This window comes from Globicephala melas, chromosome 5, assembly GCF_963455315.2.
Source record: "Globicephala melas chromosome 5, mGloMel1.2, whole genome shotgun sequence".
In the NCBI taxonomy this organism is placed as follows: Eukaryota; Metazoa; Chordata; class Mammalia; order Artiodactyla; family Delphinidae; genus Globicephala; species Globicephala melas.
The window spans coordinates 112,512,792-112,535,422 of NC_083318.1; the positions used below are offsets into that span (position 1 = coordinate 112,512,792).

The following is a 22,631-nucleotide window of genomic DNA, read 5'->3' on the forward strand; positions in this document are numbered from 1 at the left end:
TGTCCTCTTGGCCCACACATCCTACCTCCTCCCATCTCTCCTGCCTCCTTTCGGCTACTACTCATTTGCCCTCGTTTCCATCTCTGGAACGTGTCATGTTCATTCCTTCCTCAGGGATTTTGCACTTGCTCTTCCCTTTGTTGGCATCTTCGCATGGCTGGCTACTTTGTCCTTTCAGTCTCGCCAGAGATGCCTTCCCAGGCTACCTTTCTAAAGAATCCTAACCACCCACTGCCCCAGGCAATCTCGGTCTCTGTCATTTTCTTCAAAGCACTTACCACTGTCTGAATTTATTTCCTTACTTCTGTATTGTTGTTCTCTTCTACTGTAGTAGAAACTCCATGAGAATAGGGACTTTTTCTTACTCATCTGAGTGCCTAGAAAAGGGGGGGGGCATAGCAGGCTTCCAATGAATAGCTTAATTAATGAAGGATTTAAAACACACCAGCATGTTCAGATAGAAGGATGTTTCCTGAAGTATTGTTTGCATAGGCCTCCAAACTCTCACTCTGCTCTAGATCACTGAATGAAGGATTGAATTGATTGCATGTGGAAAGATTCAACTTTTCAGCAGCTGGTGATGATGGTAGAAGCATCTCTGATTAAGTGAAAGTACAAAAGACAGGTTTGCTTCATTGATGTTGAGTGAGCTTGAGAAATGGGACAAACTCCTTGTCATGTGAAGAATTTCTGGTCACTGAATAGTGGTGGATCAATCACTATGGTGGTGTTATGTAATTGTTAGAAAGATGGGGAAGTAACATAGTAATTCCTGGAACAACATGGTACATTATAGATTCTCAGCCGAATTTTCCAGTTCAGTCGGTAGAAATCCCTTTTTCTCACACAGCTTCTTATTGTTTCTCCCTAAGCCTCCAACCGTTGCGTGGAAAAAGATTGCCCAGTAAGTGTTTTTGATGATTGGTTAGGATGTCCCCTCCCAATTGTCACCCAAATCAGCATGAACCTTTGATTAATCTCTTTAGCTCTTCACTGAGTCATTAGAACTATTCTACTTGGTACTGAAAATAGTTGCACCTTCCTTGTTTCCCGAAGAGAGACACTTGTCTTTACAAGTGGAAATACAATGCTCACTCATTTCTGCTTTATATAGTACTTCAACATTTGTCTAAAACCCTGTGAACTACCTTTGTGGATAATAAAATTCTGTGCATGTTATTTCTTTGATTACCAAGACTAAAAATGACCAGTTTGGGTAGTTTTTCCCAACTCGTCGCTGTTAAAATGGTTTTTAGTGGGTAGAATACCATTTGAATGCATACATTTATGCAGAATTTTTAAGCAAAATCAGCAAAGACACAATCATATAGATGAAAGAAAGATTTTAAGTGCCATAGGATTAGCTGTTCTAGAAAGAATAAGTTTTTACATGTAGATGTTTTTTATGCTTGATCTAGATCAGACAATGGCTATTTACTGTGTGTAAGGTGCTGTCTTTAATTTGAGCTTGAAATCCACTTCAAATAAAGCTTGATCATGACAGGGTGTTCCATTTATCTTTTGTGCCCATATTTATCTTAAAGGGATATCTTGAAAAGGATCTTAGAGATGATCTGTTCAACGTTCTTGTGGTGAGAATTACGGCCCAAAGAGGAGAGGTGATTTTGTTAAGGTTTTATCAGTTAGTGGCTGAGCTAGAACCGGAAGCAGGCTTCCTTACTGAGCTCCTGTGCCTGCCTTTACCCCTGCGTGTTTGGGACTCACATCCCATGAAGTTGCTTAGATGTTATAAGATGTTAATGGGTTCTACATACTATAAAGGTGAATTCTTACATCCAAAAATCACTCAATAAGCTTTGTGTTTTGATATAACCCAGAATCTAACAAGTGAGTTCAAGATCTGCTCCCTTCTCCTCCTTTTCCTCTCCTCCCTCTCCCTGCTTATAAAATGTAATAATGTATTTCTTGAAACCAGACATATACCCTTCCAACCATGTCCCATCTTTCAGTTTCAGAGGTAATCACATGAAAGGGTGTCAGTGGAGACTGGAGTTTTCCTGACCCGTCCACACTTTGTGGCCTGTCTTCTTTGTTACTAATGCAGACGCCTGTGGGATAGCTCGCTGAGCTTTTGAGGATAGTCTGTCTCCCCGGATGTTTTTTCCCCTCTGTGCAAAGCTAAATGAACCATATAGGAATTGAACCTATAACCTTGGCCTCATTCATTTATCTTCTTTAAAATTGCCTTTTGGAAATTTATGTTCTGCGGTGATGAGATTAAGGTTGTGATTTCATTCATTCAATAAATAGTCCCAGCTCCACACTAATGGCAGCAGAGAGTACAGAGAGGCAGAGGACAAGGTCTTTGCCCTCAAAAGATTAGGATAAGGACACAAATCACGAATGTCGGGGCAGAAGTGATGACCGCTGGGGGAGGGGGGTGAGCAAATCAGGAATTCACGAAAGCGAATCAGGAGAAGGGAGAGAGGTGCATCCTGCCGGGAGAACATTAGGGGCCCTTGAAGGATGGACAGTTTTCCCAGGAGTCGGAGCGGGGGTAGGTGTACAGATGGTGGTATCCACAGCACCTCAACAGGGTTGTTGCAGTGGGGCGAGCACAAGCGTGAGGGGACCTGCGGGGGCAGGCATGAAGGAAGAGGGACAGGAACGTTATCATTTATGGTGGTGTTGTGTAGGGATGATGGAAGATTCTGAACTGGGCAGTACTAGAATCAGAACTGTATAACAGGAAACGTCATTTGTCAGCCACTGTAGAATGAACTGGAGGGTTGGGGAAGAAGCCTGAGGAAGTGACAAGGGTCTGAACCTGGGTTCCCAACAGGGTGAAGAGAAGTGATGGGAGACAGGCCTGGAGAAGCAGAACTTGGTAACTGACTAGACGTGTTAATGAAGGTTTGAACCTGGGTGCCTAGCAGTTGGCAGTACCCTTCCAGAGGCCAGTAGACCACAGAGGCTGGGAAGTTATGTAAAGGAAGTGAACACATGAAATTGGAACACTGGGGAGAGGTTGGAGCTGGATATAAAGATTCGGGAAGTCATTCACCAGGAGAGCTGTTTGAGCTGGGAGAGTGGAAAGGTCATTAAGGGATAAAGTGTAGAAATGAGAAAAAAAGATGGCCAAAGGTAGAATGCCAAAGAAAATCTACATTGGTGATATAGACAATGAGAAAGAGCCTGAGAAATAGAGACTGAGCTCAGTACACTGTTACAGAAACCGAAGAAGCAGAGGGCTGCCGAGAGACACGTAGAGGCAAGTGTGCTCCCTTGTCATTGAGAGATGTTAGTGAACAAGAAGGAAAAATAATCCCCCTTTGCTTTAATTTTGTCATTGAGCCAAATTACTGTTTTAATTGGGATTTCACAATGCATCTTTTCGATGCTATGCTTTGACTTCTCTGCATTCGGTTCCACTACATACTTTTCACTCTCAAGACAGTTAAAAACCAATCACATTCTTATATGTAAGGAATGCAGTAGGAGTTCAAAACTGATGAAAAGGCCAGTCATCTGAGATCACTCATTTATCCCAAGTGTTAATTGGGAGGCTAATAGGTACCAGGGACTATGCCATGCCCTGGGGACATAGTGGCAAATAACACAGAAGCAAATCCAGGCCCCTGTTGAGTTTACCTTCTTGTGTGGATGAAGCAAACAATAAACAGACTAAAGAAGGAAAATACACAGCATGTTAGCTGGTGACATGCGCTAGGGAGGAAAATAAAGCAGAAGGGGAAGGGGGTTTGGAAGAAGGGGTGTCTTCAGTAGAGGGGGCAGAAAAGGCCTGACTGAGAAAGTGACATTTGGATGACACCCTGAAGGGAGGTGGGGGTGTGGGGTTGTATAGATACCTTGGTGAACAGGGGGCAGCACGTGCAAAGGCCCCGAAGTGGGGGCACGCCTGGTGTGTTTGAGGTCTGGCAAGGATGCCAGTGTTGCTGAAGGGCAGCAAACAAGAGAGAAAGGTTCGTAAGGTCTCAGGGGCCACATTGGGGCCCTGTGGTCATAGGATGACTTTGGCTTTTCCTCTGAGCCTTTGGATGGTTTTGAGCAAAGGAGTGAATAAGGACCGTTCTGGCTACAGGGGAAGGAAGGAGGCAAGGAGAAACAGGAAGATGAGCGAACAGACTTCCACACATCCTGGGAAGAGGTGTTGATGGCTTGGACTAGAGTGGTCCCAGAGGAGGTGTGGAAAGTGATCAGAATCTGGATGTTTTTTGAGGGTAAAGTAAATAGAATTGAACAGATTGAGAAGGAAACTAGGGAGAAGGAAGAGTCAGGGATGAGTCCAAGTTGCTGTATCGGTCAGCTAGGGCTGCATAACAAAGTACCACAAATGGGTGGCTTCGGCAACAGAAATACATTGTTTCATGGTTCTGTAGGCTTGGCCAAGTTTAACGTGTCAGCTGAGTTAGTTCCTTCTGAAGGCTGTGAGGGAGAATCTGTTCCATCCCTCTCTCCTAGCTTCTGGTGGTTTCTTGGCCGTCTTTGGCGTTCCTTGACTTGTACGAGTATCACTCTCTTCATCTTCACACAGCATTCTCTCTGTGTGTGTCTGTGTCCTAATTTCCTCTTTTTACTAAGAACCCCAATCATATTGGATTAGGGATGACCCTTCTCCAAAATGACCTCATCTTAACTAATCATATCTTCTATGACCATATTTCCAAATAAGATTACACTCTGATGGAAAACTAAAAATAAAATTACCGTATGATCCAGCAATCCTACTCCTGGGCACATATCCGGACAAAACTATAATTCAGAAAGATAGATGCACCCCCTATGTTCGTAGCAGTACTATTCACAATAGCCAAAACGTGGAAACAACCAAAATGTCCATTGAAAGATGAATGGATGAAGAAGATGCGGTACATATCCACAATGGAACACTACTCAGCCATAAAAAAGAATGAATTAATGCCATTTGCAGCAACATGGATGCAACTAGAGATTATCATACTAAGTGAAGTAAGTCAGAAAGAGAAAGACAAATACCACATGATATCACTTATACGTGGCATCTATAATATGACACAAATGAACCTATCTATGAAGCAGAAACAGACCCGCAGACATAGAGAACAAACTCGTGGTTGCCAAGGGGGAGGGGGAGGTGGGGAGGGATGGACTGGGAGTCTGGGGTTAGTAGATGCAAACTATTATATGTGGAATGGTTGGACAACAGGGTCCTACTGAATAGCACAGGGAGCTGTATTCAGTATCCTGGGATAAACCATAATGGACAAGAATATAAAAAAGAATGTGTGTGTGCATATATAGATATAGACATAGATAAAAAACTGAGTCACTTTGCTGTACAACAGAAATTAACACAACATTGTAAATCAGCTGTACTTCGGTTTAAAAAAAAAGGTCACCCTCTGATGTCCTAGGGGCTAGGACTTCAACACTGGAATTGGAAGTGGGGAGAAGGACACGATTCAGCCCATAGCAGTTGCCATTGACTGAGCCAAGGAAAGTGTATTTGGATAGAAGAGGAGAGTTCCAAAGACCAAAGTTAAGAGACTCTTCAGTTTGAGGACCAAGACCAAGGCTCACAAAAATGTTAAATACAAATCCCATGTATGCTTGCAGTTGTAAAAAAGCACTTACATGTTAATGATGGTTTTTAAGTTGTATTCTAATTGTTTATGCAATCATGGTATTTTCCTGTGAAGCGTAAGAGAGAGTATGGGTTGAGTTCTACTGGCCAATATGCCGAAGAAGTTACTGGGGCTGAAATGGAATGTTTTGAATGCCATAAAGAAGTCAAAGGACGCTAATAAAAATAATAAAGAGCACTTTTCTCAGAAGGAGAAACAACTTTGGAGAACATTGTTTCAGCCTTTGATTTAAGAAGTCATTTTTCTAGAAAGTCAGTCATGCTGCAGTGCTCTGAGCAGCTGCATAGTTTGTTCCTTCATCTGTTTTTGGTGAGAGTGTAGTTAAAACGTATAAAATCAATTTTAAAAAAATCACGAAGGCAATAGTATCACATTTAGCTAATTTGAAAAACAGAAATCATCACCATTCTAGCCATTTCATATGTTTTCTTTGAGTTTTTATGTTCCTGCTGTTTTACATGGAGACATAAAGCTAGGACAACAAGGTGATGGTGCTGACATACAAAAAATCTACCCAATGTTTTCTGAACACGTTCAGCTCGAATTTCTCTCACATTCCAGCTCGCGTTGCACATTCTGTTTGCTCTGCCCCTGTCTTTGTCTGGCTACCATCTAGTCGTGCTTCAGAACTCAGCTCAGCTGTCACCTTTGGGGAAGGCTGCTGACTGGTATATTCCTAGCTTTCCCAGTATGGAAGGCTGAGCTTACCATGTGCTGCCATATTACCCCGCACCTAAGCTCATACCATAATGCTGCATGTCTCCACCAACTTTGAGGACAGGGACTGAGCAGTCTATATTTATTTCCTCAGTACCTTGCACAGGACCTGTGGGTAGATATTCAATAAGTGCATGTGGGCTAGGAATGAAAAAAAAAAATCGAATTCTTTGCCTGCTTGGCACACATCGGTCACTGAACTATGAGACCTTATTAGAATTTAAAACAATTTTGTTCAGATTGTGCCATAAACCGGCACGGGAATATGTAATATAGCTTGACAAGAGTCTCCTTTAAAAGTATTCGTGTAGGGCTTCCCTGGTGGCGTAGTGGTTGAGAGTCCGCCTGCCGATGCAGGGGACGTGGGTTCGTGCCCCGGTCCGGGAAGATCCCACATGCCGCGGAGCGGCTGGGCCCGTGAGCCATGGCCGCTGAGCCTGCGCGTCTGGAGCCTGTGCTCCGCAACGGGAGAGGCCCGCATACCAAAAAAAAAAAAAAAAAAAAAAAGGATTCATGTAGATTGTTGCTTAAAAGGTTAAATTTGTCCCTAAAAACTGCACCCTTCAGTTTCTTACCATGAAAGGTACCTGAGATAGTTACCATATATGGCTTGTTTTTAGTATTGACTGTGCCCCTTTAAATTAGTAAGCGAAATGAAGGAATTTGAACATACCTAGGTAAGGTAACATGGGAGAATATGCAGGAGCTTGGAGGAGTAAAATTCCTGGCAAAAGAGACAAGAATTATTTGAATTTTAATTTGTGGATTGTTTTGGAGAGGGGAGAGTTTTTTATCTGGCATAAATTGAGATATAATCTGAGTCCGAGTGAAGAGAGTTGAGAAGTATTGTAATAGCCCTTTGATGCCAAAAATAGTTCTGTGATGACTCAGCTCAAGATTTCTCTCCTCTCTGTTCACCTAGAATGCAAATAATATTTTTTGGTAAACGTTCTCAAAAACAGGAAAAGGAAGAGAAAAGTTTATATGGGATTATTTATGACTTCTTAGTACTGAGAAGAGGCTTTGCTGTAGAGAATTCTTGATACATTACTTCCCTCATAGGATTTTGCCTTCATTTCCTAAGTCACTCGGGATGGGACCATATTGAATTCATTGATGGAACCAAGATGATTGACAGATATTGAGCTAAGCTGTACAGCATGTCGAATGTGCCACTACACTGTAGTTATTTAAATCTTGATTTCTTTCCCCAGCTCTACTTTACGAAGTGTTTCCACTGGATCCTCAAGACCTTCCAAAATATGTTTGGTGTGTGGGGATGAGGCTTCAGGATGTCACTATGGTGTAGTGACCTGTGGCAGCTGCAAAGTGTTCTTCAAAAGAGCAGTGGAAGGTAAATGTTCATGTGGGTGTTCCTTTTACACATTTTCTTTCCTGGTGTGCAGTTTACTTGCAAGGTTAACTCGATAACACTATTGGGAAATAGTTCAAAAATGTCCTTAGTTTTGGATGTAATCTGTCCTTAGTTTTGGATGTAATCTGTCAGTGATAAATAGTAATGAAGCCTTGTCTAAAAACCACTTGGAGATTCTCCACCGAGCAATATTTAATGGCCAAAATTCTAAACTGTGGATTAAGAGCAACCAGTCAGAAATACTGGTTGTTTTGGTTGTTGGTTTGTCTCAGTTTTGTTTTTTTCACTTAGACTTATCAAAATCATTCTGTGTCACCATAAATTTAATTTGCATGATCAGAAAGACCATTTTTTTACAGCACGTCTGCCTGGTCTGTTTCTGTATAAATATATGTGTTGGTGGCAAGTTAAAACATTGACATCAGGATCGTGTGTGTAATTTAAGTTGTGTTCCTTACAAAATAATGTCATTTAACAGCTGCTTGAGCGTCCAGGTCCCCATTTGAGTCCTACCTTCGTTCCTACTGAAAGTTTCCAAACCAGTACATTAAATGAAAAATTGGACTGAGATTCTTTAAGTTATGTAGTCTAGCTTTTGCTTCTGTCCAAGTAATTGTACTTACTAAGGAGAAATGGTCTTTTCGTTTGTTTCTGCCTTTCTCCAGCTTCACTTCCAAGCAATTAATTAACATCAGGCTTAGGCCTGATGGTTTTATTAGTGTTGACTACTACGACTGGTCAAAGTGTAGAATTTTTTGCTATCAGGAGAAGTGTTGTGTAATTGACACTTATTCTTACTAAGGAGTTCAGCATTAAGATTCCTGCAGGTGTATTTCTCAGGACATTTTTCTGAGAGGTGAATTGGTGTTTCAGAGACTTAAGCATAAATGACTTGAATGTTTGTTTTGCTGAGGACCACAAGGAAATGTCCTTAGTTCTGGGATAAAAAAAGCTGACCAAGTAGTTATTTCTATGCTTCTGAGGTTGATTCTGCATTATTTAATTGATAGTACATGATTTTACATTATTTACACTATTAATTATTTAGTAGTCCCCAAACCCAGCATTGAATTGGTAATAGGAGTTCCATATTTCTTTCTCGGGGTATGAGCTCTTGGTTACAGGTGACAGAAGATTCAACACAAACTGGCTTCAGCACCAATGGAAATTCATTGGCCCACATAACTGGAAAGTCCTCATGTGGGCATGGCTTTGGGCAAGCCATGGTCTTAAGCCAGGTCATTCGCATTCAATCTCATTCTCTCCATCGCTTGACTTTGTTCTGGCTCTGTTCTCATGTGGCTTCTCTCGTGAGAAGAAGAGAGGTTTTCTGTTCCCAGGGGTTGTTATAAAAGCCCCCAATTGAATCTCCATGGACTGAACTTGACTCACGTTGGCCCCCTCCAGCCCAATCACCGCGCCTGGGGGGAGCAGTGATCTGATAGGATGGTCCTGGCTGGAGTCGGCCAACCTGAACAACCTAGACCCACTGTGGGAATGAGCATTTCCCGGAGAAAAAGGTGGGCCCTGTTACCAGAAGGCTGATTTCCAGAAAATGGGGGAAACAAGTATGTATAGTACTGAAATCAATTTAATTTTTTAAGATTGTCTTCCCCGCCACCCTCTTCTTTCTTTCCTTAACTCTGTGATGGACTCAGTAGAAGATAAGTAGGTAAGATATACCTCTGGCATCTTCTAATGCCGCTTTATACCTTCCAACATAAGGGCTCCCCTCCTAGGCTCACTAATTGGTGAACAAAGGTGATAAGTAAAAATAAAGCAGTGAGCGAAGGACATTTAGAGAGGGTGCCTCTGTGTTGCCCTACCTGTGGGTCAGCATTCACATCAGAACCCATGTATGGCTCTTTATAAAATCTGCCCTTCTCTGCAAAAAACGGTTTTCTAGATGTTTTTGTTGTTTTTAAGTAGTTTCTCTGGAAGTAGCTAAGGAAAGAATTGTTTTTGCAACTGAGGTACATATAAACATGGAAAAGCCTAAATGTCTGTACGTCTTTTTCTCTCATTGAAAAGCTGATCAGTAATGGATAATGAACCTTGACAAGTGCCTTTTAAGACTTTTATTAATATAGCTTATTTCCTATTTATTTGGGAATTAGAATTTTAGCACCTACCTGTGTGAAACAAGGCTATAAATTTTAAATATAAACTTCATGAGAGTAATGACTTGTTTTTGTTTTGTAATTTGTATTTGCTTACTGTTTTATCATGTGTGTATGTGTGAAAGAAATAGGACTATCTCTGTATCAGAACTTTTTGATTTAGTAAGAAATTATTTTTAAAATATTTTATGTAATTAGAGGCACTAATTTCACAAAATTATGGTATATGGATGTTATTTTTATTCCCCTTTTACAGATGAAGAAATTTGGGATCAGACCCAATTAATCTATTTGGAATCATAAGGCCAAACTTAGACCCATATTAAAGTCTTATGACTCCAAACCTAGACCCAACCTAAGGCCTCATAGATCTAAATCTCATAATCTCTTCTTTCCATTTTCCATAATTCTTAAGTTCATGAAAATCCTGCTCTATATGTCATTGTTTATGCCTGCTCGGTAATAATGAGGGCAGTGATGTAAACATTGAGAAGACAGTGTGGTACCCTTAGTGTGTGTCTCTGCGTGTGTGTCACTGTGTGTGTACATACACACACATATACAAACATGTATGTGTGTTTTTATATTTGAATATTTACTACGGTGGTTTTCCAGTTTTAACCTTAAGCTCCTCCTCGGATTACGTATACAGAGGCTTCTAAGCAGCTGCAGGTAGGGGAGTCCTTTAAAATCGAAAGGAACTAACAACATCAGGGCGAACTGGAAATGACCACTAGAGAGAGGACAGAGGGAAAATCACAGCAGTCTGAGCTTCAAGCCTGTTGGCTTCAGGCTTTTATGCCCTAGAGCACCCCACTGCAATGCTTGGTCTGATAGTGTAGTGGTGACTACATAGGGAGACTGCACATCATTTGTTTTAAGTGTATATTATGTTCTCTGTGTCCCGTCTAATGGGGTGTAGATATGTGCTTATTTCTTCTTCTTAAACATTTAATATAAAAACACTTAGGTGTCTCATCCAGAATACCTTTTTTGTCAATAATGTTGGTTTAGAGCCGTATTACTGTACCTTACAATGGAAGCTTATCGTTTTATTTTTAAATTTGAATTGCTTATTTGCCTTGAAGGTTTGTCAGGACCTTTCTGTCTTAAGAAAAAGAATAAACCTATATGCACACGCACATGCACACATACACACATATATATTTTAAGTTGGGTTCTCCCTAGTGGTGGAAAGTGGACTGGCTTTAGGGTCAGAAGACTTGGTTTAATTTCCAGCCCTGCCACTCACTTGGTGTAAGATTATGGCAAGTTATTTAACTTACTTGGGTGTCAGTTTCTTTATTTATAAATGGAAATGGTAGTATTGCCTTACCTGTTGCTATGAAGCAAAATGTCTTTGCAGATTTTATAAATCGTAAAGTGGCATCAAAATATTAGACCTTGGGCTTCCCTGGTGGCGCAGTGGTTGAGAGTCCGCCTGCCGATGCAGTGGACACGGGTTCGTGCCCCGGTCCGGGAAGATCCCACATGCCGTGGAGCGGCTGGGCCCGTGAGCCATGGCCGCTGAGCCTGCGCGTCCAGGGCCTGTGCTCCGCAATTGGAGAGGCCACAACAGTGAGAGGCCCGTGTACCACAAAAAATATATATATATATTAGACCTTGACTTTAGGAACAACTGCTGAAGTTCTTTGGCCACATCTGTACACAGAGATCATGTAAATGATTCGGTAACGTTGTACTGTTAGGTCTTCATTTTTTCTTCATTTTTCCCGTATTACATTATTTTGCCCATAGAACTGCCCTTTGAGGTTGTAAGATCCTTCTAGACTAGCAGTTCTCAACGTTTCAAAGGATGTCGGCATCAGGGGTGAGGGGATAGAAGGCCTGTTGACATTTCCTTGAGGGACTTTTCCACATTTTCCACCATGGACTGAACCACCAAGATTGATTCCCATAACGAACCTTCATAGCTGACTCTGACACCCACCTTTGGGAGTTGCACAGTAGAGGAAATATTGAGAGATGCCAACTGGACTTTTAGCTCCCCTGTTCGATGTCTTTAGGGCAGGACAGGGTCTTATCTCTAGAACCTAGCAACACCGCAGATATTTAGTAGCCACTAAATAAATGTTTGAATGTACATATCAACGTACCTATGTGGCATAAGAGCATTCCAGGTTAATGACTTGCCCCTCAAACCAGTAAATTAGCAACGAAACTGGCCCAAGAATTTACGCAGGCCTTTTGATGTCTAATCTGCAACTTCTAATTCTAGTCTGAGTTTTTACTTTCTCAGTCTCTTTCCAACTGTAAGTTCCCATTGGTTTCATCTTGTGTATTTTACTTTGTGATCCCTCAATGAACAGAGCTGCCTACAGTCAGCAGGCTATTTTATAACCTAATTTCCTTTCTGGCTACTCAGTATACAGCAGTGTCTGGAAGACACAGCCCCCACAAATCACTGAAGAGGTACAGGGCTGTGAAAGAAGAAGAGAGTTCACTATAATGTAAAGTCAGCTGGATTTATATTTTTGTAAGCAGACCCGTTAGGCTAAAGAGTCCATATCTTGGTATGGCCAGCCAAATCATATGATGTCTATTTCGACACTCAGACATTTCCCTTAAGTAAGAGACGTATAAATCTATTTCCTGAAATGAAACGGCTTTAAAAGGTCTAACTGTAGATTAATCTCAGCAGTCCTCAAATATGCAGCATTTAAGGTACCCACACCTGGATACATGCACCTCATTCCTTTCACGTGTACTTCGCAGCATATAGGTGAGAAATCCTGCAGTTCATAGACTGATTATCCTGTGGGGGAACATGTTTTTAAGGACATGTAATGGTTGACTAATAGTTAATTTTCTTCGCTTTTCTAAACTGAATGAGTAAACCGAACAGGTCCAGAGGAAAGTGTGTCTCACCATGTCATGGGCTCATGTTATCCCCATCAATACTGTGTGTGCTCTTAAGCAAGAGGGCCCAACAGGCGAGAGTGTGAGTAAGTGTGAGGTCTGGGGGGCTGGATGATGGACCGTGCAATTATGCCGCAAAACAGAGCATTTAAATTGAATGGACACAAGCTAGATCAGGATGGTCTTACATAGTAATTGAAATACAGCCATCCCCTTGTAATTGGCAATATGAAATTAAGGAAATGATAAAACAAGGAAATAACACCTGCTTATTAGATGTCTTCAGATCACGATGTGTGTGATGCAGCCCTCTGTGTCTCTGTGTGCCACATACAGGAAGCTTATGTACATCAGAGGGCATCGTCCCTCCTACAAAACTGCTGAGTCAGAGATAGGAAACCAAGGATTCTTCTGGCTTACAGTTTTCTCACGAAACACTTTAAAGATTAAGTCTTTTTTTCCCTTTACCAAAAATTGGGAACGAGGTAACCTGATTCTTTCCAACTACTTCCTATAAGTGCTTAAATAAATACCTACCCAGTAGATCATATCTAGGATTTTTATGAACACTCCTTTCCTCCTTATATAAACCCAAGGCTTTTGTGTTAATTACAAATGTTTGCCCAGATTTTTTTATATATCCCTTCAGTTGGTTGCCATGGGAACATACAGAGCCATGACATTTAGGCCAATCTGGAAGGTCAAGGAAACTTCTTAAAGAATTGACCCCCAAACTGAATCTTGAAAGATTAGGATTGGCAATGCTGAGGGGGAGTAAGGACAGGCTGTCTGCACAGGGCACCAAAAGCTATTTCGTGTTACCTCTATGGACGTGTGAGAGGCAAGGAGATAAAAGTGGAGGCTGATGTGCAGATTGAGTCCAGGTCCTGGACTCTAAGGAGGGGCCTGAATTTATCCTTGGGCAAAACAGAACCTCTGAATGTTTTCATACAGCAGAATGGTAAGCTCAGGTTCGCATTTAATATCTGGCTGTGCGGAGGTAGGCTTATTTAAAGAGAGACAGTTCCGGTGGCTCTTCTAAGTCATTTCGGTGAGAGATGACCAGAGATAGAACTAGACCAGCAGCGTTAGGGATAAAGAGGAGGGGACAGCTAACAAGACTATCTGGGAAGTAACATTGGTGGGTCTGTATTGGAGGTAAGGAAGCAAAGATCTGGGATGTTTCCATAGGCTCGGCTGCTGGTGCCCTTTGCTGAGACTGGGGACGCTGGAGTGGGAGCAGCTTTGGGGGCATGGGGGGGCAAAGGTCATTCATTCACCAAACATATTCAATATCCACTAAATGACAGACACTATTCTTGGCATACCTAGGGACTTCCTGGATGAAGAAAGTGAACAAAATATACAAAGATCCTTGCCGTGGTGGAGATTACATTCTAGTGAGAGGTGGTGGAGAGATTAAACATACTAAATGAGTTATTTGTGTAACATGAAAAGTTGATGGGTGCTCTGGAAAACAAGCACTGCCCGGATAAATGGGGTTGGAATGAAATTCCTTTTAGGACAATGAGTTTGAAATGTCCATAGAACATTCAGACGTGCCTAACAGGAAGTTGGATGTGTGATTCTAAAGCTTGGGGAATAGGGAAAGATCGAAAATAACTATTTTAGAATCATCAGCCATGAAAGTAGATGCATTTGCCCAAGAAATGGGTATTTAGAGAGACAAGGAATAAGCCAAGGTTAGAAGCTTAGAGAGCATAAATATAGGACATTGTGTGTGTGTATATGTGTGTGTGTGTGTGTGTGTGTGTTACACATGTGTGAATAATTTTTCTCTCTCCTCCAAGTTGTACACAGAAAAGTCTTAGTTGCTTGGTCTCTGGTTCTTCCAAGTTTAGATGAACTTCAGACATTATTGCATCTGTGGAACTTTCAATCCCAGTTTTTGCTCTTTATTAATCATTAGTCTTGATTTTCTTTTAATCTTAGCCAGTCCATAGCCCACAACCAAACATGATAGCGAGGAAATTTGATTTGCTAACCCGGGCAGAGATAATGTCACACATGTAGCAGATGCTCTAGACACATTTGTTGATTGATAACTATTTAAATATATGTATGGGGTTCCCCCTTGTTCCTGTCACTGTTTCTCTGAGGTCAAAACTATGTTGAAGTGATTTCTTAGAAAATGATTTGGAGTAGGGACACGTAGGCCAAAAATAAATTAGCGTTATCCAAAGAGAGCTTCTTGCTGCTTAAAATTTTAAACGAAGGTGCACTTCACATAGCAAATTTGGAACGTATAAATTAGAAGCACAGTAAGTAATTTTCAGGTATTCCCCATGTCTGTGCCTCTGTTTGCAGCCCATGTCGTTCCAGAAAAGAATCCAAAGCAACTCACAGCTTTCCATGAGGCAAAATGAAATTTCTCATAAGTGAAATGAAAAACAGGACAAAGGCAAGACGAGAGCAAGAAAGAGAACATACAGCCAGGAAAGGGGATGGTAGAGAGAAATATGCCCTTTGGCCTTGGCAGACACCGGCCACCTACTTGGCTTTCTAGGCCCCAGCTCACAGACAGTGGTGAGTCACCTGATGTACGACGTTCTTAACAAGTAGATTAGGGAATTGCCTGTTGGGAAGAAAATTTTCATGAGCTGCTTTGGTTGTAATGTGCCTATTCTTTTCATGTGAATTATAACCTGAAATTTAAAAAAGTAACTCTCCCATTGGTATTAGTGGGATTGTTTGGTTTATCTTAAGGAGCAGTGCGAGAAACATGCTTTATTCTGTCAGACACCTTCTCCGAGAATCATCGCTGTTATTTATGGAGCAGTTACTCCATGCCAGGCAGGCACTATGCCAAGTACTCCATGTTTTATCTCATTTTTTCCTCATAACTGCTGTCTTAAAGCTGAAAGTTTTGTGAGTTTTGCAAGGCAATATCTTTAAACCTGAACCCTCTAAGCAATTGTTGTAACAAGGAAAACAGTGACTACTTTTCTTTAACAAGGCTTAATGGTATGATCGTTCCACTCTTAAAATTAATAGCAATAGTGGGCTTCCCTGGTGGCGTGGTGGTTGCGAGTCCGCCTGCCGATGTAGGGGACACGGGTTCGTGCCCTGGTCCGGGAAGATCCCAAATGCCGCGGAGCGGCTGGGCCCGTGAGCCATGGCCGCTGAGCCTGCGCGTCCAGAGCCTGTGCTCCGCTACGGGAGAGGCCACAACAGTGAGAGGCCCACGTACCGCAAAAAAAAAAAAAAAAATTAATAGCAATAGCAATAAACATTTGAGTACTTATTTTGTGCACATTAACCTAAGAACTTTATTGTTTTATCATTTTAATCCTCATGATAATCCTATGAAGTAGGTCCGATTATTCAATTATTATCTGTCCTCATGTTAGAAGTCAGTCATCTGAGGCATGTAAGAGTTGAATTAGTCAGTCCAAGGTCACCCAGATCGAAGGAAGTGGCAGGGCGGGGATTTGAACCCAGGAAGTCCAGGCATTCTGACTCTGTATATTCAACACATAAGCTCTACTGCCTCTCACAGAGTTATATCAGATCCCAACTATTTTTACCCCTCAAAAAGTAGGGCAACATCCCTGGCTGGAGAACACTTATGAAGAGCCCATTGTAATTTAACAGTTTTCCCGCTATACTCTAAATAATTAACTCCTAGCCATTCCAAGTTGAAGCTCTCATTTGAATTTCTGTTGCCCTAATGGGAAAGAAATTGGGTAGTCTCTAATTTTTTCTTAAGGAGTGAACTCCCTATTTTTAAAAATTACCATTACCATCCTAAAGTACATCTTTAACATCTTGATATTAATCTAAGGTTTGATGGAAATTTTTTATCTTCCTGTGTTTCATTTCCTATGTGTGATAAAAATTAGACAGAGCCTGTCAGGCTCAGAGAAGCATTGCAAGCAGGACCTTCCTCCTCCAAAGCTGAAAGCCCCAAACTCTTCAGCCCTGATGCCTGGCAGCTCAGAAACAGACCCGAGAGCCAGAGGACGCAGGGCTGCCCTCCCAGAACTTGCGCCCATGATGTCACTAGGATTGTACCGCTTACGTGATTCTGTCCCCTTGAGAATGCTTTGACACCGGAAATGAAAATTGCTAAGTTGATTGCAGTCAGTGCTAAAAACAGAGTCCTGGAAGATACGGAGGACAAGGAGGCGTTTAGGCATTAAGGTGGAGGCGGGTGGTGGAGGGATGGAAAGATGGGGGCTTGAACCTGAGTCTGCTCAGTTGAGCAGGCCCCGTTCGGTGAGGGCCTGATCCATGCCCAGAGGTGGAGGAGGCGACTGAACAAAGACACTGGGGCCAAACAAAGGCCCTCATTTTGCAGTGTGAAATCTCAGCCCTTCTTAAACACAGCAAGTCTTTTTTGAGGAAAAAAATCAACGCAGGGGTATAGACAGCGTTGTCCCTTGGTGTCTGCGCAGTGGCTCATGGCAGGTACCACCTAGCAGAAGAGAAGACGACTGGGATGGGATTGTGGATGATGGAAGGTAGAAAGGGCCTGACTTAGGATGGAATTGGTGCAACTGAACAGAAGGCCTGATTTGAGAAATGAGAAGGAGGAACGGGCAAGACCTGATGGTGGATTAGTTCTGGGGGATGATGGAGATTCTGATGGAGACTTGGGAGGAAACACTTTGAGAATGGAGAGGATGAGAGGAATTTAAAAACTGTTGAGAGGGACTTCCCTGGTGGTCCAGTGGTTGAGAATCCGCCTTCCAAGGCGCAGGTTACGTGGGTTCGATCCCTGGTCGGGGAACTAAGATCCCACATGCTGCGGGGCAACTAAGCTCACGTGCTGCAACTACAGAGGCCACGTGCTCCAGAACCCATGCGCCACAACGAGAGAGAAGTCCATGCACCGCAATGAAAGATCCCACATGCCACAACTAAGACCTGATGCAGCCAAATAAATAAATATTAAACAAAACAAAACAAAACTTGAGATTGGGTCAGCCAAAGAGATAAAGCAGTCTCTATGAAAAAGCAGAGACTAAATTCTGAAAAAGTTCATTTTTTTTTTAACCTGGATATATTTTCGGGCACATTTTAAAATAAAAGAAGTGTGTAACTAGATATAAGGTAGTTTGGCAGATCGCCTTAGTTTTAGGCGACAGATGTCAGTGGCTGCTTTGGCTGTTTGGTGCAGAACATGGGAAGTTATGAAATGAAATTGAAATCCTGGTGAAAGTGCTGGGCCCAATGAAACAGCCCCGCAGGGCATGGTGGATCGTTGGGGAGACATGTCATCATTACTGCCCATGTTAGAGGTACTAAATGATGTTAGCAGCTCATGACACCGTAGGAAACCACAACATGAAGCTAATTTTTTTTTTTTTTTTTTTTTTTTACCAATTTTAACCATTTTTAAGGGTACAGCTCAGTGGCATCAAGTACATTATTCTGCAACTATCACCACCATCCATCTCCAGAATTTTCTCACCTTCCCAAACTCCATACAAAAACTCCCCAATACCACTTCTCCCAGCCTTTGGGAACTATCATTCTACTTTTTTTTTTTTGCGGTACGCGGGCCTCTCACTGTTGTGGCCTCTCCCGTTGCGGAGCACAGGCTCCGGACGCACAGGCTCAGCGGCCATGGCTCACGGGCCCAGCCGCTCCGCGGCATGTGGGATCTTCCCGGACCGGGGTACGAACCCATGTCCCCTGCATCGGCAGGCGGACCCTCAACCACTGCGCCACCAGGGAAGCCCTCATTCTACTTTTTATCTCTATAAATTTGACTGTTCTAGGTATCTCATATAAATGGAATCATACAATATTTGTCCTTTTGTGTCCAGCTTATTTCTCTTAGCTTAACGTCTTCAAGATTCAGAAAAATTGTATGGCAAAAAAAAAAAAAGCGCATGTTTCAAGTCTCCAAAATTTTTGCTGTAATATTTTGCTCTTTAAAGACAGACATATCCAATGGAGTGATTTTTTTCTTTTACCCTTATTCCTTGGTATCTTCATTCACTGCCCATCCTGACCTCTTAGATCAGAAAGAGAGAAAGGCTGATGATGATTTCTGTAGAGATAAGCAGGTACCTGTAACGCATACACACATAAGCACACACACACTTTTAGAGCTCTGCTCCACTTCACCCTGTCACCCAGTGATTGGCGTTCTGAGGAGAGGGGAAAACCTTGAACGTCAGCAAGAAGACTCCCAAACCACTTGAAATGATCATGAAAGCATCTGTGCACATGCTCACATTCTCTGTCTCACACTCACACACCTCCCTCCAGTATCAGAGACCAAATCCACCTCTAGATAAGAGCAGGTTGACACCAAGGAATGAAGCTCACCCGTCTCAAGCAATGGAGCTTGTTTCCATCTGCCCTCAGGTTGGCCCTAATTGAAGCTCTTTCATCCATGCCAGCACTTGGAATTTGTTGACTATAACATTACATTTACAAAAGCATCATCTTCCTGTCTGTGCTGTGTTGCTAATTAACAGTGAACTCTTCTACCTCACCAAGCAAAACATCCCTAAGGAGGAGTGACAAATGTATTTTCTCCTTACAGGTATAAGACTAAAGGCTCCATTAAGTCACTGGTCTTTGACAACCTAATGCAGCTTTACAAAAGGACTCTGTTTACTTTTCTAATGGTAAAACCACAAAATAAAGCAAATGAAATAAAACAAAAGATTAAAGAATCAAAATGTAGAGGGGCATCATAACTGTGAACAAGAATTGAAAAGTCACTTGTAGCAAATAAGCTGAGGAATAGATGGGATGAGGTTTTTAGGAAGTTTAATAGAAATTCACACTTACACATAGCACTATAGATGAGCCCAGACTCAGTCAATTATATTTGTTTCAGAGGAATCAAAAGTATATAATTTGGCGGGGGGCGGGGACACAAATACTTCCTCCTCTCTCCTAATCCCTCCTTTTATTTTATTTTCTTCTTCAATTTGGAAGGAAGAACCAAGGCTAGAGTTTGGAGATTCACACCATCCTCTTAGAAGCCATACTGACCACTTAATGTTTTAGTGAAAGGCTCCTTGAATATTATCCAGCAGTTTAAGCACTTACTGTGCGAGTGCTCCAGTAAGAAGCTGTATAATAAAGCACCACCAGCACAGATTCCAGAGTCATCTTTATGTTGAGGTATCGCGTGAGTAGAGAGAGATTTGGCCTTGGGGTCAGACAACCTGGCCTTGGGTCCAGAATGACACTGCCCACTCTGAGACTTTGAGCAAATAATTGAAGTTCTGTTTTCTCTTCTGTAAGAAAATAAATCTTAAAAGTATCTGCCCTACCCATCTCTCAGAGTTAGGAGGATAAAAATTAGTACCTGTATGTTGAAACTGCTTTAGAAATAATAAAGGGTTACTTTACAAACGCCATATTTAAAAATGAATATTCCCCTTCTTAGGAAGTAATTGAGTCAATAATTCATGGTTCTCAATAAAATGTAGAATATTTAAATTCTAGCTACTTCTGTATGTGCTAAATATTTGCCTTGAAGGAAAAGAAACAGTAAAAATTAAAGAAAAGAGTATCTCACTTTAGGCAAGACTTAGAGGTTTGACTTCCTTGTTTAGGAAGGTTTAGGCAGATCCCCATTGTTCATGAGGATTGCACCCAAGGGCCACAGTGGGGAAAGCTTCATATATATTTAAGATCAGGATTTAAATTTAATCTTCCTGAATACAGAATCATAAAAAGCACAGAGACAGTTTTCATACTCTTTCTACATCTTAAACAATTTGGGAGATCACAACTACTTTTCACTTTCTTCTTCTTTTTTTAATTAACTGTACCAAGATTTCTAAAACATGCTGCATTCTGTTGCCCTCCCACTTGTGTTGAATGGCTTAATTGGAAAACCAGTGCAGAATTAGTCTAGGTTGGTTGTTTTTCATCTGGCCTGTACCATAGCATTTTCCCAGTTGAACCAGGCTCAGCAATTTGATATTGCTAGCATTACATAGGTACTAATTGTTCTGTTTTTTACTATTCAATATGAACTGAAGTTGCATTCAGAAAAAGAATAGGAATGAAGAGTATTAGTAGCCATTAATTAGAAATCTTAAGTAAAAACCACTGTTTTTAAAGGAGAATAGTGGAGAAACTGTTATTGAAATGTCATTATTAAATGATAATAGATTTAAAAGGTCCTTCAAGCAACCTTTCCTTTCAATATTTAAAAATAAATGTGCTTCTGACATATCTGATGAAGATTAAGATGTATTTGAAGATCTTTAGTTGCTGTCATTGGTGATACTTAAAATTCAAAATATTTCTGTGACATCTCCCAAATACTGAAATAGCTGACCTACACCTAATTTAACTAGCATTTCACAGAACAGAGCTGTGATCGTGACTAAGGTCAGATGTCAGTGAAACATGAAGCACTAGGTCCAGAACTTGGAGAATCAAGCTAGGATCAGGTGCTAAGAAGGCAATGAAGAGGCAAGGAACCAACAGGGCCAGAGCTGATGTCAGACAAAATAGTCATTGAAAATAGAAAGGAAAATGCCGTATGTGGGCCCACAGTGTAGACCCACTGTGTAGAAACCAGGCACATTCCTTCAATTCAGCCAGCATCTGTTGGATACTTACTGTGTACTAGACCCTAAGTGTGTGCTACAGTCCATTCCTATTAACAGAAAGGCATGGGAATCCCAGATACCTTACTTTAATTTATTCTAAGTAGTGCACCTTTTTATAAAATCCTCTACTGTATCTTAAAAATTACCTGTAAAGCAAAAATCATCATATAGAGCCTTAGGAATTAACCTTGTCTTTTTTACTGCAGCAGTGCAAATTGTGCAAAACTCAAGTGGAACTAGGAAAGGTTTCCCGTTTTACAAAGTTTCTCACTGTTGAACTCAATTTACTAGGCAGAAAATTGGTGTTTTCAGGTGCTGATGGCTATTTCCTTTAATAGACTAAGTTGTAATTTATAGTCATGACCCACAGGGAGGGGATAGGAACAAAAAAACGAAATTATTTTAGTAGTGAAAATTAACCTCTATTGAGCCATTAACACATCCTTTGTAAAACAAGCCTGAAAATAAAAGCGATTTTTAAATGACTTAAAAAATCAAGCAAAATTGTCTTTCCTATAGTGAGGAGAGAATGTTAGAAGTATAACATAAAAGCGTGTTTTTCATTTATGTCAGAAAACAGAGCAGGCTGTCTCTTTTATCTTTACCATAACTCACCATTACATAAGTACTAATTCTGCTTTCTTTTTTTTGCTCTCCAATATGATCTGAAATTACAACTTAAAAAAGAACAGTAATCTAAAAAGAGTATTCAATAAATGTTAATAAAAATCACTGTTTTTAAAAGAGAATAGATGGGGAAATAATTATATAAGTGTTTTTAGGTCTAAAATTCCTTCAATCAGCTTTCCCTTTAACACTTTGAAATTAACTGTACTCAATGTATCTGACTATGATCTTTTGAAGGTCGTCAGTTGCTAGCTGGATTACAAGAAGAATGTCATTTCAGATACTTGTGACTATGGTGCTTTCAATAACGATTTTTTAAAAATCAACTCTATTAAATATTTTTACAGGTACTGAAATATGTTTAAGATTTAAGTTGAGACATTAGTACACATTTTTCACATGTAGATAGTTTTTCCTTTAGTAATTGCACTATGACATCATTCTGCTATACGTTCTATGTGATTTGTTTTGGGAAAAACAGTTGCCAAAAGAAATGTCGTTATGCAGTGAGGTGTGTACCTGTGTTGCAGCCATGCTGCCTACCACAGACCAGCTACTTTAAAATAGAAATTGCTGCATCTAGAATCACGGAAAGGGCCCTCCACCTTCTTTCATCTCATCATATGAGGGGATGCCAACCATTTTGTTACCTTTAGGTTTCTAGAACACATTGCAGGTACCCACTCATTGTTATTAAATGACTAATCTAGAAATCAGATGGAAATTAACCCCAGGCAATGACTTG

At 41.1% G+C, this 22,631-nt stretch overlaps 1 protein-coding gene across 1 annotated transcript in view; it reads left to right on the top strand.

The window, feature by feature from the left end:
- Positions 1-22,631, top strand: part of NR3C2 (nuclear receptor subfamily 3 group C member 2) — a 369,292-nt gene that overhangs the window by 167,328 nt on the left and 179,333 nt on the right. The window contains exon 3 of the mRNA XM_030878180.3: positions 7,538-7,677. Coding sequence (XP_030734040.1) covers positions 7,538-7,677 — 140 coding nt within the window. The remainder of the gene's footprint in view (positions 1-7,537; positions 7,678-22,631) is intronic.